The sequence below is a fragment of the Mesocricetus auratus genome, unplaced genomic scaffold (genome assembly GCF_017639785.1).
Source record: "Mesocricetus auratus isolate SY011 unplaced genomic scaffold, BCM_Maur_2.0 Super-Scaffold_4256, whole genome shotgun sequence".
Lineage (NCBI taxonomy): Eukaryota > Metazoa > Chordata > Mammalia > Rodentia > Cricetidae > Mesocricetus > Mesocricetus auratus.
In genome coordinates, this window is record NW_024429182.1 from 96,585,324 (window position 1) to 96,603,646 (window position 18,323).

The window sequence follows — 18,323 nt, forward strand, 5'->3', positions numbered from 1 at the left end:
ACTTTGACATTGTCACTTTGCAAGCTTTCAGGTTCTAGTTTCTGGCACTCTCTGATGTGTCTTGTCTGATCTGGGGTCAGGGTTTTGATCCTCATAGCTCTAGGAAGGCTGACTGTGTCACTGTCTGGATTGGAGAGATAAGTAAGTTCAAACCAGGTCTACTGGTGGCAGGAGAGACAGATCATTAACCCTGGAAGGCTGCCTCTGGAGTCTGCACTTTCTGCCTGGAGATGAGAGAAAGCCACCGTCTTCACTGAGTTTAAGATCTAATTATGAAAACGAGATTTTGTTTTTGTTTTTTGAGATAGGGTTTCTCTGTGTAGCTTTGGGGCCTACCCTGGCACTCGCTCTGTAGACCAGGCTGGTCTTGAACTCACGGAGATTTGCCTGTTTCTGCCTCCTAGTGCGGGAATTGAAGGTCTGTGCTACCACAGTCTGGCTGGAGATGAGATTTAAAACACAAATTTGCTATCTTGCTTCCACTACTAGGTTACATGGTGAATTTATTGAAAACCAGTGGGTGTTCTACTCAGAGATATCTAACAAGTTGAATCAGAAGGAAACAGTAGAAAAATATAAAATGACGGGCATTCTACAAAATAACCAACCTGTATTTGTGACAATGGCAAGATCACAGAAGACAGGAGAGACTGAGAAACCAGTTCCTATTAGTAACATGATGACTGGATGCAATTTAAGGACCCCAGACTTTTTTTCTTGCAAAGAAAATCCTGCAGAGATGGGGAATCTGAATACCATGGCAAAGTTATTTTATTATCAATATCAGTTATTTTTTATTTTATTTTGATAACTGTGCTGACAATATGTAAGAAAATGTAGCTGAGCTGGGTGGTGGTGGTGCATGCCTCTAATCCCAGCACTTGGGAGGCAGAGGCAGGCGGATCTCTGTGAGTTAAGACCAGCCTGGCCTACAAGAGCTAGTTCCAGGACAGCCTCCAAAGCCACAGAGAAAAAATCCTGTCTTGAAAAAACAAATAGCAAGCAAGCAAGCAAACAATCAAACAAACAAACAAAAAAAAGAAAATGTAGCTGAGTATGTTGCTCACTGGTACTGCACATGCTCAGTGCTCCTGAGGCCCGGGTTCAATTCCCAGCTACAGAAAAAAAGCAAATTCCCCAAATACAAACAAATCCTTGTTTTAAAACAAACAACAAACAACCCCCCCATAGGAGAGTAAAGAATCACCATGAATATAACCTTAAAATGATTCAGAAAAATTTACCTATATCTTCATGTATAATCTATCTACACACACACACAAAAGCACTGTGATAAAATGTTAGCAGCTTGGGGGGTCTGATAAAAAGTTTACTGGAACTTGTTACATGGTTTTTAAAATTGAACCAAAATAAAGGGGGAAAGTTAGGAATGAGGCAGGTCTCTGGGATTATTTCTTTGTCAGGAGTGTTTGTTTGTGAAAACATACAAACCATGTCTCTGATATGTATGCCTTCCTTACACAGATATATTTCAACACAAAGTTCCCGAAGGGGTGGGAGGAGAGAGCTCACAGAAGCTTGTGAGTCCCCGTGAAGCTAGCAACTATGTGGCCCACCCCTGGCTGCAGAGACAGGCAAGCAGGTACCCGGCTGAGATGGACACCTGAGAACAAGGGACACTGAGCGGGATGCTGGGAGAAAGGTGTGCTCCTGCCCTCCTGGGTGCCCGCCACACCACTCCTGCAGAGCTTCACTCAGGTCTGGTGGGAGCACCCAGGTTCTCAGCCTGGGATGTTGGCCCAGGGGATCGTCACATCCCCAGCTACCCTGAAGCAAATGAGAAAATATAGAGATAGGAACTGTGCTTGTGATGCTGTCACTGGGATATGCAAATAAAATATATAGGATGGGCCTATCTGCCTAATATTCCTGCCAATTCATTCTCTGGGTGTGATTAAAATGAGCAATAAATTCCTCGCGAGTCTCTGGAGTGAAGATCGGGAGAGGAGCTGCGGCTGAGCTGCGGCTGGCATGCGCGCATCCCCCTCAGCTGAATATTCATCATGGGATAGCTCCCCATATTTTTGTTTTATCTGCCATCATGTGCACAGAGATATATTTCTACCTCTCTTTCATCTCTTAGTTAGGGCATGAAAACAGTCTAGGCGTTAAGTATTAAACTCTCTATGTACTGAAATCATTCAAAGTGAGATCTAGGCTGGCTAACCTCTTCTATGAAGCCTGCCCTGCCCTCTGCCAAGAGGTGGGCAAGCCACATTCTCCTAGAGCCACGCTACCCCCCACAACTCTGTTGCATCCCTCCGGAGGCACCTGCCAGCTCTTTCCATAATGGAGCCAAGAATGCCTGTCTCTCCCACAGTAGGACAGCAAGCAAGGGACAGTGGCTGGGCCTCTCCACTTCAGGTCTGCTGGGGTTAAAGCAGTTTAGGCCCGGCCGGGGACTGCAGAAAGACTCAGAGAGCCCAAGAAGATCACTGCAAGAAATCACTTGATCCAGTTAAGGTGACAGAGATTCTGAGAGCCAGCGATATATTTTAAAAGGAGGAATAAGGTAAAACATTAGGATTATGAATAATTTTAAATATGCAGAAATCACTAATAGTAAAGGGGGTGGGGAGATTTAGAATCACCTTCTTGGTTAAGCAGGTAACACAAATGCCTGGCAGGTGATGACATAATACAGCAGGGACATGGCTCAGAGACTATCCCCCAGCCCCTCCCTCTCACTGTTCCATTTGCCATCTGGCAGTAGATGAAGAAAATTCAATACTGAAAGTCCTGTGTCATTAAATTCACATTTTTGAGAATTCTGGGTTGGCATATAAGACATGGTTGCCAGTATGTTTAGGCAAAAAGGCCACCTAGGTAAAGAGATGTGGATATGGTCTCAAAAGAGTTCATGTAGTACCACTGAGCCACATGTTTAAAATCCTACGACAGCCTTATTTCCTATGTGTCACTTCCTTCTTTATTGCCTATTCAGTTTCCCCGAGGTTTGTTACAGAAATAGATACAGTTAACACGCACGAAGCACAGTGCCTAGGTAACTGTTAGGAATAACAACATGCGTAGCACTATACATAGGCAGTAGGCAGGACACTTTGATTGAGATTGGGCTTAGGTGACCACTCTTGCAGGAAGCCTTTCTTGACTAGTCATTGCCTGACTGCCTGTCAGACTGTCAACTCCTGGAGAGACTTACTCATTTGTTTTCTGCTATCTAGCCCACAGTCCAGCACAGACCTGTCACCCACAAATAGGCCAAATAACATTATATTCTCTTCATCTTATTTCTAAACGCTCACACATTTTCTGTAACGAGTGTAATTTGACTAGAGAATGGTGGGTCAAGGGGGAAGAGGCTTACTGGGCACTGGTGGAGTACAGTGCAGGATGGACAGAAGGGGAGCAAGGTAGATCAGATCAGTAGTAACCCACACTGTGCTGGACAGTCCTGTGTCAACTCCACACAGGCTGGGGTCATCTGAGAGAAGGGGACCTCAATTAAGAAATTGCTGTATGCTGGGCAGTGATGGCACCTTTAATCTCAGCACTCAGGAGACAGAGGCAGGCAGATCTCTGAGTTCTAGGCCAGCCTGGTCTGCAGAGAGAGTTCCAGGACAGACAGGGCTACACAGAGACCCTGTCTTGAAAAAAACAAAACAAAAACCAAACCAAACCAAAAAGATCAGGCTGTAGGTTAGTCTGTAAGGAATTTTCTTAATTAGTGATTGATGGAGGAGGGTCCAGCCCATTGTGGTGGTGCCATTCTTGGGCTGGTGGTCCTGGATTCTATAAGAAAACAGGTTGAGCCAGCTGTGAGGAGCAAGTCAGTAAGCAGCACCCCTCCATGGCCTCTGCATCAGCTCCTACCTCCAGGTTCCTGTCTGCTTGAGTTCCTGCCTGCACTGCTTTTGCTGATGAACTGTTAAATGGAACTGTGAGTGAAATAAACCCTTTCTTTCCCACACTGATTTTGGCCATGGTGTTTGTTTCATCACAGCAATAAAAACCCTAACTAGATACACACCTAGACACAACCAGGAGGGAAGGTCTGAGCTAGGATCCCAGTGTCTTCCAAGTCTGAGTCACTGCTCTAGATGGCAGGGCCTGAACTCTGAGGGGCAGCTATTGTTTACTACCTGGCAGAGGGAGATGGAGCTCAGGTCAAAACAGAACTTTTCCCATAATGATCTGCCTTAAAGAGCCAGATCCTGCAGAGGAGAAAGGCGTAAGGAGAGACGGAACAACCAACCAAAGACGACATAGATGACAGAAGATGACATGGAGACGCTGAGGGCACCCGGTAGTAGGCTGATACTGTGGCCACCTCCCTTAGGTGACCTTATTTTTTTAAGTGGCCTTCAGTAGCTTTAAGGACCTGTGCTGACACCAAGATGCTTGTTCTCTTTGAAAGAACCTTGGCACGACTAGCACCAGTCCACAGGTATTCTTGGCCAAGTCTAAAGAAGAGGGGATGGGATACAGTTCCTGAGGCTATCTGGAACCAGCAGGGATTTCATCAAGGCAGTGGAGAAGCTGACCTGAATGGCAGTGCAGCTGCTCCCAGGGCACCCTGAATTTAGTAGCTCTTTTTGGTCCCAAGAACCAACTTGGCTGGGCTGTGAAAAGCTAGCTACCATTTCTTAACCCATCTCTAAAGAAATTATCCTAAGATGGGGGCTGGAGAGATGGCTCAAAGGTTAAGAGCACTGACTGCTCTTCCAGGGGTCCTGAGTTCTATTCCCAGCAACCACATGGTGGCTCACAATCATCTACAATTCAATCTGGCAGAACACTGTATATGTAATAAATTAATAAATCTTAAAAAAAAGAAATTATCCTAAGACAACAACTAAGCTTATCAGAGATAACCCTCTTTGTGGTTGAGGCTGATCATAAGTTGTTGCAGCTCTCCTATGAATTTGATTTGGTAGGATCCTGTGGTTAGTTCAGGACAGTGAGCTGTAGGAAGTAAAGGGCTCCACTTCCAGGCTGAGTAGTCAGCTGTGAGTGCGGTCATGAGTGTGGAGGTCAGAGGGCAATAATGTGGAGTTGGTTCCCTCCTCCTACCTCTTACATGGGCTTTAGACATCCAACTCAGGTTGCGAGGCTTGTGTGGTAAGTGCCACATTGCCTGTTCTCAACTGAAAATATAAGACCCTTCAGAGTATACTTTATTCTCCGGCAAGCAACCAGCAACTGGGGGGAGGGCAGGGTGGAGGGAGAGGGTACTGTCAATAAAGGTGGGATTGAGTGCCCTTGATGAGCAGAGCCTTCCCTCGTTCCCAGCAACAGTGAACAAGACAAAAATAAGTGTTGTTCAAACCACTGAAATTTTGGATGATTACAGCAGCACAGTTCAGCTATCCTGATGGTTATGTAATCATATATCTGGCTGAAACTTAGGGACTACTCAGTTCAATATTTTTCTTCCGTGGAGCTTCACGGAGGTTTCAGTGAGGAGTGCTAGTCCCAAGGTGGTACAGGCAGAGTGCTGGAGCTAGGGTGAGAACCCAAGTCTTCGCTGTCTCAGACAGGCAGAGTATCTGCCACTAGGTGGGACCTGTCACACTGAATTATCTCTGAGAACACGACAATGTTGGAAAGAGCAAAGATGAGGGATCAGAAGCCTGGTATTCCAGGCTATGTCCCACCACAGAACGCATCAGATGCCCTTGTGGTCAAGTGTATTAGTTTCAGTTTTGATGCTAACTCACTATGGGACAAAGGCAAGCTGCATCATAACACTGGCTTCAGTATCTCCAGGAATAAAACAAGTCATCAGGTGCACATTTCAGAAACTTATACCTACGTCTACTGCAGCGGCTGTACCATGCCTCTCAGCAAATGCCAGGAGGGAAGAGTGTGCTGCATGGGCAACACTTAGGCCATCTTCCCTTCAACCAGAACAATTCCATTTCTTTCTAATCCATCACAGGATCTGATGACTGTCCTGGCTCCTGTCAGGTCTGAATATTTGTGACTCTGGTTCTTGGAGTCTACCCAATTGCTCCCAAATTGAAAGTTTGGTACCTGGGCAAAGCAGGAGCCTCATTCTTATTTTTTAGGGAGTTTGGTTGAGAAAATAACATTAGAATGGAGGTGATTCTTACTGAGATTGTGTAGAGGGTTAGGGTGAAGGAGTGACAACTGGAAGGACACTGTAGGAAGCTGTAAGGTATGTGAGGCCCAAGGAACTTTTTTTTTCTTCCAGGTTTTTTGAGACAGGGTTTCTCTGTGTAACAGCCCTGGCTGTCCTGGAATTTGCTTTGTAGACCAGGCTGACCTTGATCTCTCAGAGATCTGCCTGCCTTTGTCTCCCAAGAACTTGGGAGTAAAGGTATGTGCCATCATTACTCAGCTAGAAACTAATATTTTCCTCAAGACTTCATTTGGTTAGTACCTTTGACTGAAAAGAAGCTGGGAAGTTGTCACCTTAAAAATAAATGTGACTGTTTAATTCTTGAAGCCACAGGTGGCTTGGGCCTCTTTCTCTCCATGGTTGTGACAGGAAATCTCCCTATTCTTGGTAAGACCAGAGCTGGATGTAAGTCTAAATAGACAATAACCATCAAGGGTTGGCTTAGTGATGCATGCCTGCAATCCCAGCACTTCAGCCAATCTGCAGACAACAGATCCCATATGCTAGAAAGAGAACAAGAAGATGACCTCTTCTGAGCTCATTCCTGAATGGAACCTAGTATCTATATATCTATATCTGTATCTGTATCTATATATATATATATCTATCTCCTTGTGATCAACCTCAGTCTTGATAACTTACTCTGGGAGTGCCAGCCTTTACTATGTAGTAAGACCAGTTGCCAGAAAATAAAAGATCACTTAAGTGCTTCTGGTGTGGAACCTGAAGTAACTGAAAAAGTGGAAGGTTATGGGCTAGAGAGATGGTTCAGAGCACTGGCTGCTATTCCAGAGGACCTGGATTCCGTTCCTAGCACCCATGTGGCCGCTAACAACTGTCTGAACTCTGGCTCCAGGGGATCTGATGCCCTCCACCAGCCTCTCCCAGGAAGTGCATGCATATGCTACACACACACACACACACACACACACACACACACACACACACACGTAAACCATCCCCCCCAACCCAAAAGAGTGGAAGGTTAAATGACATGTAAGGTGCCCACAGTCTCCTCTCTCTACTCACTCACCTTGGTCTCGGAAGTTTTCAGAAGCTTCATAACTTCCCCTTCCCGGGCATAATCCACAGGTGTGTGTCCCATCTCATTCCTCTGAAGAGGGTTGGCTCCTGGCGGGAAGAAAATGATAAATGTTCAGGGGCTATATGAATGATTAGTAGGTCCTCAGTATTCACCTACAGGTGGCTTGGGAGCCTCAATTTCAGTATGAATCCCCATGGAAATTTACGAGATTACAAAATGACAGGAAAACATATCAAGTTACTCCAGAAGGAGAGAATATGTGGCCCTCTCTGATGGAGGTCAGGACACTAGGGCCTTCATATATATATGTAGCTAAACATGCTAATAAAACTAGGCATATAAATAGATTTATACACCCAACACAAATGCTAACACATGTATTCACATATATTCATACATTCATAAAAATGTTCACATTTCCAATATAACTGTATATAAAGGACCACAAAGCCATATAGAATTCCTTTCTAAAACAGAATAGGAACTGAAAGGCCCTGGCTTGCCTCAAACTCAGCCTCCTAAATGGGATTACAGGTATGACTCATTACATCCAGCTCTTCTCTTTCCTGCCAGACAGAGTCAGCCAAGTTCTCTGGAAGGATGTGGACATCTCAGGACCATGGGTCTGCCCTGCTAGCTGATGATGAGGGTGTGTATGTTCTGATGGCTGGAGGACAAAGGTTAACTGAGAGCCACATGACTACCTTCTAAGTGCTGGCACAGACACGGAAACTGGATCAAGCATGGCCATTAGCCGCAGGCCTATTGTTTTGAGCCAGGAGTCCACCATAGCCCTGGGTTTTCCTAACTCCAATTCTCCACACCCTCAACAGAGTGGCAATGATGTTGAAGTCCCTCCAGTGGGCCTTCACTGTCCACAGAACCAAGTACAGCCAGCCTCCTTAGTGAGGGTGCTGTCTCAGCAAGGAGGTATATTGTTAGCTCAACACTAATGTTTACTGAGCACACCAGTAAGGTTCATGCCTCCTGCATGGCCCAGCTGAACAAGATGTGTATTACCAGCACTACTAAGCTTCTAGGCTTTTAAGAACCCAGAGGCTCACACAGAGCCTTGTTCTTTTTTTTTAGATAGATCAGCTGGCACTCACTGGGCACTGCACACCAGCAGCTCTGTGTGTGCAGAACTGCCAGGGCCAATGAGCAGTTTCTTTATATACTTTTTTCCCAAGATTTATTAAAGTGTGTGTGTGTGTGTGTGTGTGTACATACAGGTTCCTACAGAGGTCAGAGGCATCATAGGAGCTGCAGTTATGAATGTTGTGAGCTGCCTGATGTGTCTGCTGAATTGAAAGCATGTGCTCTTAACCCAGGAACTCCCTCCAGCCCTTCCCCACATACTTAGTTTGGTTTTGGTTTCAGAGAAGAGCTGGTCTTAAGCTCACTATATAGCCTACCCCATCCTTGAACTTGATGGAGTTCCCCCTGCCTTGTTATCCTGAGTGCTTGGAACCTACTTATATATTTATGTATTTATTTACTTATCTTCGTAATTCCTCCTTACTGTTCTGTGGTAACAGGTAATCTTGTCATTGACTCCTTTGAGTTTTTAAAGACCTCTTTTCAAACCCTCCCCTCAATCCTGTGACCAGTCTTTCTGTCTCTTTTGCAGACATCTTTTCCTGTTTTTAGGAACAGGTCTCTTTTGAGTTTGAGTCTAGCACAAACTCAGCTCTTCAAGAGCTAATGGGGACATGATGAGCTCATGACAGTGACACAGGCCGAGATTGGCCTCTGTGCTGAAGGACAGGCAGACAGACAAGAACCACAGAGTTCAAGAAGGACCAGAGCATTTGGGGTTTATTGTCTTGCCATGGCCCTGTTTTCTGGGTGCTGGGCACCGAATAGGGTCCTGCAAGGTCCAAGGGGCCAGTGCCAGACAGTATCCGTCTCATTCTCATAGCACAGCTAGGCCAGGAGCCTCAAAGCAGTAATGGAGAGGCCCCTCCTTCCTCTGGCTGCCAGGAGGGGAGTTCTGCTATTAGCTATGTGCTCTGCAGAGTAGGGGTTAGATCTTCAGGAGGAACTAGGGAGGGAGGAGGCATGGGCAGAGAGGGCAGGAGGGAGAGAAGGTGAGAGAAGGAAATGGAAGAAGAGAGGAGAGGGTGAGATTAGCTGCTTCAAACAAGTGCTGTCAGTGATCTATATTTGCTTACAGAATGAAAAATGTGTGCCATAAACATTGGCCACTGAGTAATTTCTAGCAGGAGTCATGTCACTTCTCATAAAGCATGGGCTGGGGACAGGTAGGACATGTCTGCACCTGGGCCAGCTAGCTCAGGAGCTTCCTTTCATAGTGGTGCTGGGCTCTGGCTCCAGGGTAGGAGACTCTCAGGTCAGGCTACTCGCCAGGGGAAACCAGCCGGGTTCTCCAAGGTTCTGGAGCCTCAGGGCAGCACATCTGCCCCACTTTAGGAAGGCTGAGGCGGGGGCACCTGGATAATGTCCATCCAATATCACTCCCCCAGACTCCTACCCTCCCTCCGACTTGACTAATTGCTCTAATAATTGATAGAACCTGACTTCTACCACTGATCGATTTCACCTTCACGACCAACGGCCACAAACCATTACACTCCAATAAATAACCATGCTGGGCCTCACCCGGCTGCCCTCTTGGGGGCATCAGGATGGCCCGTGCCCTGGCCTGACCTCCCCTTGCCTCCCACCCAGGGCCCCTCCAGGCCAAGCAGCTGGTCTAGAGGGCCAGGCCTCTGGGAGCAAGTGAGAGGGCTGGAAGGAGGTGGGAGCACTAATCGCAGGCCATCCGTCACCTCCCACTGGCTGTCTGGGGCTGGGGCAAACACCTGGAGCACCCTAGGCAGTGTGCTGCAGGACCCCCTCCTTCCTTTCCTGCTCCAGATTAGTTGTCCTAGCTTATAATATTTGATAAATAGCAGCCTGGCTTCCTGGCAGCGCGGCTGTGGCTGCGCCTGCCCGCTACAGCTGTGGAAGGTCACTCATTGGGGAAATATGTTTCTGTCAGTGGTATTGAAAAAAGTTTAGTGGAGTGACAGGCCTCAATTTTTCAAATTTTATTAACTCCATCCTCTTAACCATTTGTCTTGAATTCCTTCAGATTCTGGGGGATCTGTCAATAAGGATCGGACCCAGAAAGTAGGGTAGGGGTGGTTGGGTGGGTAAGGAGCTGGTGCTGGTTGGTGCTGCTGTGACTGGCTGAGATCTCTTCACCCAGCTAGGTGAAGATAGTGGAAGGGGGTGCTGGTGGGAGAGACTTGGTGCCTAGGGAGCCTACTGCTCTTCTCAGGCCAGCACCTACCTTTGATTTGACATAATCACACATGCTCCAAATGGGAAATCCTCATATGAGTTCTAATTCCCGAGAAGTTATTTCTACTCCATCTGGAATAGGTGGTTCCCTGGCTCCAATGACTTCATCTTTAAGACTGAGTGTCTTCTCCAGGAAGGCTTCCTTACTCCCTCCCACAGACTGTTTGTGACTGGAGAACTCAGCAAAGGCTGGGTACCATCCTCAACACTCCATAGCCTTCTGCTTGTTTTCATGCAGGAAAAGAATTCTGTTAAAGGCTATCATTATTCATGTCTTCTCCTCAGGAGCTATCTTTTGAGGCTGAGAGCATGTCAGTAGTTCTGTCTGTTAGAAAAGCCTTCCTGACAGCAAGTGTGTGAGCATGCCCTTGTTCCTGTAAGGGGGAGCCCCTAGACTCATTGCTGGTCCCAGATCTCTCTCCATCTGTAGATGAGAAGAAGCACTTCCCCTCCTAGCTGGCTGGGCACTTCTCTACTATTCTGGTGGTGACTGCTGTCCTGCCTACTTCTATGGGTTTTATGAGGACTGAATGAGACAGCAAGTTTGAATATGGTTGGAAAAGAAAAGATTACAGTGATCTCTGCAAAAGCTTTTTCACATTTACCTCTGCTCCCTTTGTCCTGACATCTATGATCCTGGCAGTCTCTTTCCTGTGTCCAGTGAGAGGCTTTGATGAGTATTAGAGATGACCCTCCATGATTAGAGGTAACCACGTAGACTAGAATTTTGGGTAGTAAACTCCCTATCAAGGAAGCATTCAGAAAGATGGTGGAACAAGCTGTGTGCCTTCCCTGTCACCACATTCATTCTGGCATGGTATCTGTGCTGTTCCTTCTGCAAGAGCCCTGTTCCTTGTCTTCATAATTATCTAGATCCTACATTCTTCAAGGCCAGTGGTCAGGAATACCCCCTCTGGGTTCTTGTTCTCCTCATTCCCTTTTCTGGTCATGGCCTGCCACATTTCAGTTGTCGCAGACCCTCACCAACTCTTCTGTGTGTTCCCAGAGGCTGACATCTGAGAGGCTTGTTGAGAGTGACAAAGGATGAACCGTGGAAGGGCAAGAGAGTCCCGTCTCCTGAGGCCTCATTCGGAGTGTCTTCCATTCTCCACTGCTCAACATGTGCACACATTCGACATGTACTCTTAGAGTCCTGCTGCCCCTTAACCAAGAATAGTTATAGGCATGTATCCCATGCTGCATCTTCTGCTGACTATACCCATGGATTTAATTCTTAGCAGGTTGGTGAAGGAAGCAGGGGAGGTTTTGTTTCTTTTCACTTTACAGATTGCCTGGATCTGGCAGAAGAATAAGAGCAGGGACACAGGCTAACATTTGCTTGGTATATAGTCTTTACATACTTTGCCTGAATAATTCATCACATGAAGAGAAAACAGGCTCAGAATTGAAATAATTTGCCCCGTGGTCATACAGCAGGCTAACAGTAAAGCTAAGATTTAAAACAGGGGTTCATTTCTCTTTCATAAATGTTTGAAATGTTATTTTTTTAAAAGATCCTATCTTTGCTCCCCCATCCCACCTCAAAGTGCCACCAAAGGCCTGATGACTCAAAACGACAGAAAGATCATCTTTTTCCCCTTTTCCTCCAATGTGTTTAGATGCTCCAGGTCCAACCAAGACAGGAGTTTTTCATCGTGGGCTGGAGACAGACATCTCTGTAGAAAGGGTAAGGCAAAGCATTTCCTCTCTTCCCATTTAGGGTTCTTGGTCTGGGGCAAAGGAAAAGTTGAACCATACTAACTCAACTTCCTGGGCAGCACCCAGAAATCTTTCCCCTGATGACAGCCAAGGGGTTCCACAGCCTTCAGGAGTTTGGCGGACAGAAAGTTACCTTGTTGTGGCCTCACTCAGACACTCCATCAAGTCCCACAGCACAACTAGGCCAAGGACTGGCACACAGTGGAAGCAGCAGGCATATTTTCCATCAGAACCCAGACTGGAGGGAGGAGGACAAGAGAGAAACTGACACTGCGGGATGGAGGAGTGAAGAGATGGGTTGGCCTCCTCTCCTCATGCATCATGTGTCCAGGGAGCTGGGAAACCTCAGCCCCAGCTGAGAGGAGCAGAGGACAAACTTTTCCTGTGATGCTCCCTGTGGCTGTTGTTAGCAGTTAGCAGGGTGGGAGAAATCAGCATGAGTGTGTTACCATGGAGCTGAGGGGATACGTCTGAAACATCTTTAGAGATGCCTTCCTGTTTGGAGACTCCGGCAGAGAGCCTGTTATCTCACCCTGTCCAGTTTACAGAGACCTTCACCCCATGCTTTGGAGTCCATCCGTCTCAAATAGCAATGACCAGTTGAGTTTCTTCACCCTGACATTCTTTCCCCTTCTTCCTCCCTTTGTAAAGACCCTGTGCTTTGTTGGGCCTACCTGGGTAACACACGGTATCTCAGAGCCAACTGATAAGCAACCTTACTCGTGTCTGCAGCCTTCGTGCCCATTCTTGTCCCCATGACATAGTCACAGGCTCACAGGACTTGGGAACATCTTTGTGGGCATACTCTGCCTAGAGCACTCTCAGATATTTTATGCATGCTTTGTTTTTATTCTTGTTTTTAAACAGTTACTATTTGCATATACCACAAACTTCAAAAGAGTTTTCAGTGATAAAAGTTTCACTCCCACCCTAGCTCCAACCAAAGTATTGTCCAGTGTCTCTGTTGTATTTCTTCTTTTTCCTCCTTGAAGTTAATCAGTGCAGACACTTTTAATCCCAAGCTTGATTACCTAGGTTTGAGCCTGGGGACTTATATGAGAGAACCAACTCCCACAAATTGTCCTCTGTCTTCCCCATGCATGCTGTGGCATGTGCATATATGTACACACATATACACATACACTGCAAATAAATAAATGCAGTGAAATAAACAGCTTTTGAGTCATTTTCTTTTTCTTCTTTTAGTATTAAAGTACTTATCCCACCATAAACTTGGCACAGATTACTTCATCTTCAGAGTCAAACAGATTCGTAAAGGATGTTTTTTGAACCTTTAGAAAGAGAAGTGGGGTGACTGTTGGGCAACTGATGGTCTGTATTAATCATATGAGACTAACCTCTTCCTGTATCAGGACTACCTGTGAGCTCAGTCAGGTAGTTAGGGCAAAGGGTGACTTCATCAGACATTTGATAGGATGTCTCAGGAAAACCCCACGGTCACAGTGAAGAGAAGCTGGATGCCAGAAACATGGAATGTCAGTCAGTGACTGATGACAACCAGAACCCAGGGGGATAGGGTAAAAGGCAGGCCAGAAAAGTTTCCAATGACACTAAGTGGGTTTGGTCATGTTCAGCATGCTTATTTCTGATATGGCTATCCTGGGGTTGGGCTACTCATTAAATCTGCAGATGTAATTAGGGTGAGAAGTGCACCTAATACGTCCGACAGAAGATTGACACTAAGAGGTAAAATATAAATGGGGAGTCAGGTTTTGGAAGAGAGACAAAACAGAGAGATTGTTCTGGGAAATACAACTAGTGTGGAAAAGGGTTTAGAAGCCATGTGAGAAAAAATGCCTCAAAGAACTGATTGGTGGTTTGGGCTGGAGAAAAAAATAAGTTCAGGAGACTAAGTCTGCCACCATGCAGAACTGGAAGGTTAATAATAAGACCCTTAGATGCATTCCATGGCTGACTTGCTAAGCATCAGAAGTTTGAAGGCAGAATACAGCACACCAAAGTTTCCTAGCACCAGAGGTGCTCATGTACAAAATGGGTAGCTACTTAGTAAGTGTACTGTAGTTTTTTAAAAATAATTTTAAATTAATTTTTTATGCAATGGTGTGAATGTGTCAAATCCCCTGAAACTGGAGTTATAGACAGTTGTGAGCTGCCATGTAAGTGCTGGGAATTGAACCCAGGTCCTCTGGAAGAGAAGCCAATGCTCTTAACCCCTAGCCACTTCTCCAGCCCCCATAGTTTTTATTTTTATTTTTATATGAATGGGTATTTTCTTTGCATGTCTGTCTGTGTACTACTTGTGTACCTGGTGCCCGTGAAGCATTTTCCTCTGGAAATGGAGTTGTAGATTGTTGTGAGTCAGCACGTGGTGTTGGAACTCGAACCTTGGCCTCTGCAAGAGCAGCAAGTGGCCTTAATTACTGAGCCATCCTCTCAGTCAGCACCTATTTTTTCAATGTTAACTGCTAATTTCTCTATATATCCACTCATTTATTCAAAGATACTTCCTGAGAGCCCTTTATACATCTATCAGTGTGCTAGGTATGAGGGATACAAGTAAGAAGATACTGTTTCTGCTCCCAGGTAGCCCCTGATCCTGCAGGGAGGAGAGGGGACACACCTGTCTCCAACAGTAGCATAAGCCTTGACTGCAAGACTCAGTCCAAGGAAAGTACAGATTAAATCAAAGAGTTCTGGTAGAAATTCTCACACATTTGGCTGCCAAATTCCCCAAGTAGCTTAATCAGGACCAAATCACTCACCGAAACTCACCACACTGTCTGTGGGAATAGAAGCACACAGTGAAACAGAATTTGTAAAATTTTGTGCTTGATATTTTACTCTTACATCTTGAGTTGTGGTCTTTGGCTGGGACTTGTTTATGTAGCTACAGCTTGTCTTACAAGTGGCTGTGGTGTCAGGGTGAAGTGATTTAGCCAGCAGGGCTACCCAACTCTCCATTTCTTACCCACCCTATGGGGACTGCTTCAGTACAGACATAAACATGCTCCTGCCGTTACCTTATTGCACTCGTCACATGGGGAGGCTAGAAGGCTTGATTCAGGGATATGATTGGATTTTAAATCCCAGTCTCACAGGATTTTAATTACTGGTCTGGGGCAGCAGGGATAGGCGCTGGCTGCCTTTGGATGGAGAAGGTCGATACACCAGTCCACAACATATTGAGCCACAATGCCTGCAGACTCTATTGCTCTATTTAATCATCTTTTGCAAAATTTACAGTGGAACAGGAGGGATCAATACGGAATTTATCACATTCTCTTGTAAATATGAGCCAGGAAAGAGTTCCAGGCAGTTTGTTACTGAGTGGGAGGGAACATGTCTGTGTACAGCTGGGCATTAGGAGATGAGACAAAATCCATACTTCTTGGCATAAGCTACAGACACTCAGCCAAGTTCCTCTTAAACCTGAAGGCAAGTTCAATGGGAAGAACACTGACCCACTCAACCTACCAATCAGCCAATCAACATTCCAGTACCTACTTTATCCTGGAGAAACTCTGGGGCTGTTGTCTGTGGAATTTGACTGTTGAAATCATAACCAAGATATAATACAGCGATCTTGCCGTTTCTGAGGGTTAGCCTGTGCAAGTTCCCAAATAGTCTGGTACCCTTCTTACACACAGGGAAATGTAGATGATAAGTCTGCACCTTGTGGTTAGTTAGTTATTAGAAAAGACATAAGCCTTGGTATGTAGTGAGGCTTCAATGAGTGGCAGCTACTGTTGTGTTTCCTCTAATTGCTGTTACTAAGCAGTCCTTCCTACAGCGGGTGCCACCTATGAATATGCATGGATCTGGGTGGTGAGCAGGGAGCTGGTACCTTACTGTCACAGCAGACAGGAGGAGGACTGGGTGCTCTTCCTTCACTAATAACCTGGCCAGGGCTCCTGATGGCAGAATCTGTGGAGCCAAGAGAAGAGGTGCAAGGAGGGGATGTATGGGGATCTGTTTTTCAAATCTTTAACTGGGATCTTTAAAATCTGTACATTTTAAGCTTTTTCAACTGCTGTGGGGGAAGAGGGTGAGAATTGAGCCTCCTTATGTAAGCATACCAGGGGAAGCCTGAGAGAGGATGTAAGGAGTGGCCTCCTGAAGGCTAGGCAGACTTCCCATAGGGAAAAGTGAATGAGGAGGCTTGGAGAAGGAAAGACCACGAGGGCATGAGTGGTTTAGCAGGTCCTTGAAGACAGTGACTGTCTATTTCCCAGACAGCTTTCTGTGAGCCCAGCAGGTGCTGGTCCCAGTCTCAATGCAAATCATCACCCCTGCATCTTAGGGAGAGCGGCAGAAGACTCATGGTGGATTGCAGAGTACAAGGGTGCGGGTGAGACATGTAGGTTGACCTTGGAGGTGTTGGAAACTGCTGAAGGCTTTGGAGCAGGGGAGCCAAAGTTTTGCAGGGCAGAGGCTGAGTTGAAGGAGATCCTAGAGGATGGGAGGGCAACAATGAGGCTGGATTAGTGCTGTCAGCTCTATAGGGGTAAGAACTAAGGGCAAGTGGGGACACAGGAGAGATGGACCTGAGAGGAAATCTCACACAGACAGGGCTTGTTAAACACTGAGGCAGAAAGGCACCAAACCTACTTAGAATGCCTTCTTGTTGAAGCTGGTAGATGGTGACAATATCATTCACTAAGCATGGATGGTGGAATGAGGGCAGGTTTGGACACGGTGGCGTGAGTTGTTTACAGAATATTAGCATCAGGAGAGACAACGTGAAAATGCCTTGTTTGTTCTGAGGAGAATATGCAGGCCAGTGAGGTCAGGAGAGAAGGTGAATAATCAAAGATGAGCGCCCAAACACAAGGCGCATGCGGAGCCAGCCACACAAAAGGCAAGTCTCCTGCCTCGGACTCCAGCTCACTGCAAACCTGTGACAGCACCGGAGCCCAGAACTCAGCTCATTTTTTTTTTTTAAATTTTAGACAAGTTTTCTAAAGTTATGGGTTTCAGACTAGCCCTATCCGCTCCCCCCTCAATCCAACACATTACCCCCAAAGGTGCAGCCTGTTCTGGATAAAGCAGAGCTTGGAGCAGACTAACTATGTAAGAGCCTGGGCCCCTAGGCTTTGTTAGCCTTGGCTCCACTCCCCCTCCCTCTCTTGCAAATAACAGCTGAGACTGAGGAAGCCAAGCTCAGGTCTAGGCTAAATTCAGCAGCTGTAATTATACTGCTGACGTTTGTGGCAGAGCCACTGTCTGCAGGAGGCGGCATCTTTTGTTTATGCACTAAAACCACATCATCTTCAAACATGCTAATCGCATGTCTGCTTTCATCTAACAACATTGGAGACTGAGGAAAGGGCACACAATGCCCACACATCTGGCTAATTCAGTTAGAAGGCCAATCAATCTTGATGGGTTGTCTATAAAACACTGCTCACCCCAAAGGGCTAAGCTGACCAGATGTTTAAGCGTCTGTTGACCAATCCCAGCTGATGTCCATAGCAGTGGAGAGAAGGTTTCCACTCCCAAGTCTGTTCCCCAAAGCTCAGTACAGACTTTTGCTTTGAAAAGCATCAGCAGTTAAAGCAATGGCTGGAGCTGGCTGGGGTGGCTCATGACTGTCATTTCAGCACTGGAAAGACGAGGTATAAGTCTGAACCAGCCTAGGCTAGACATCAAAACAAAACAACATAAACAAAACAAAACAAAACACCATAAAAGCACCAAGTGAGCCTCTAGATTCTAGAATAAGGCACATTCACAGACTTCTGTTCTGCACTTCAGGAAGACTTATTCATAGATGACTTTGCAAACAAGTGCAGAACATCCCAGTTGGACCTTCCTAGCTGTACTTACCAGTGTGAAGAGTCACAAGTGAGGACTAGGTGTCTAATATGGTATGGCATGTCACAGGCTGTGTCAGGGCAAAGGAACCATTTTTCTGGTGCTTCTCAGCCTCCCACCAAGGCTGAAGGAACTACTCATCTTCCTCATAAAACTGCTACATTTTCCCAACACAGAGGCTGCTGCCAACAACTCTTCCAGTTTTGCTCCCTCCTCTACAGCCAGCAGCTATCAGGTGACTGTCTCGAAATAAACACACCATGGTGGTGGGGCAGAAGCGGTGAGGAGAGGGTGGAGAACAGGTGCAAACACCGAGAGCCCACTTGG

At 46.2% G+C, this 18,323-nt stretch overlaps 1 protein-coding gene across 4 annotated transcripts in view; it reads right to left on the reverse strand.

Annotated features, from left to right (window-relative positions):
* The window catches only part of Clpb (caseinolytic mitochondrial matrix peptidase chaperone subunit B), a 118,199-nt gene that overhangs the window by 28,139 nt on the left and 71,737 nt on the right, over positions 1-18,323 (reverse strand). For 2 of the 4 annotated variants that reach the window (XM_040757716.1, XM_040757725.1), the window contains 2 exons: positions 14,488-14,574; positions 7,161-7,258 (listed from right to left, as the gene is read on the reverse strand). In XM_040757716.1, the coding sequence (XP_040613650.1) occupies positions 7,161-7,258; positions 14,488-14,574 (185 nt within the window). The remainder of the gene's footprint in view (positions 1-7,160; positions 7,259-14,487; positions 14,575-18,323) is intronic. The other 2 variants (XM_005074025.4, XM_040757722.1) reach the window with 1 other exon arrangement.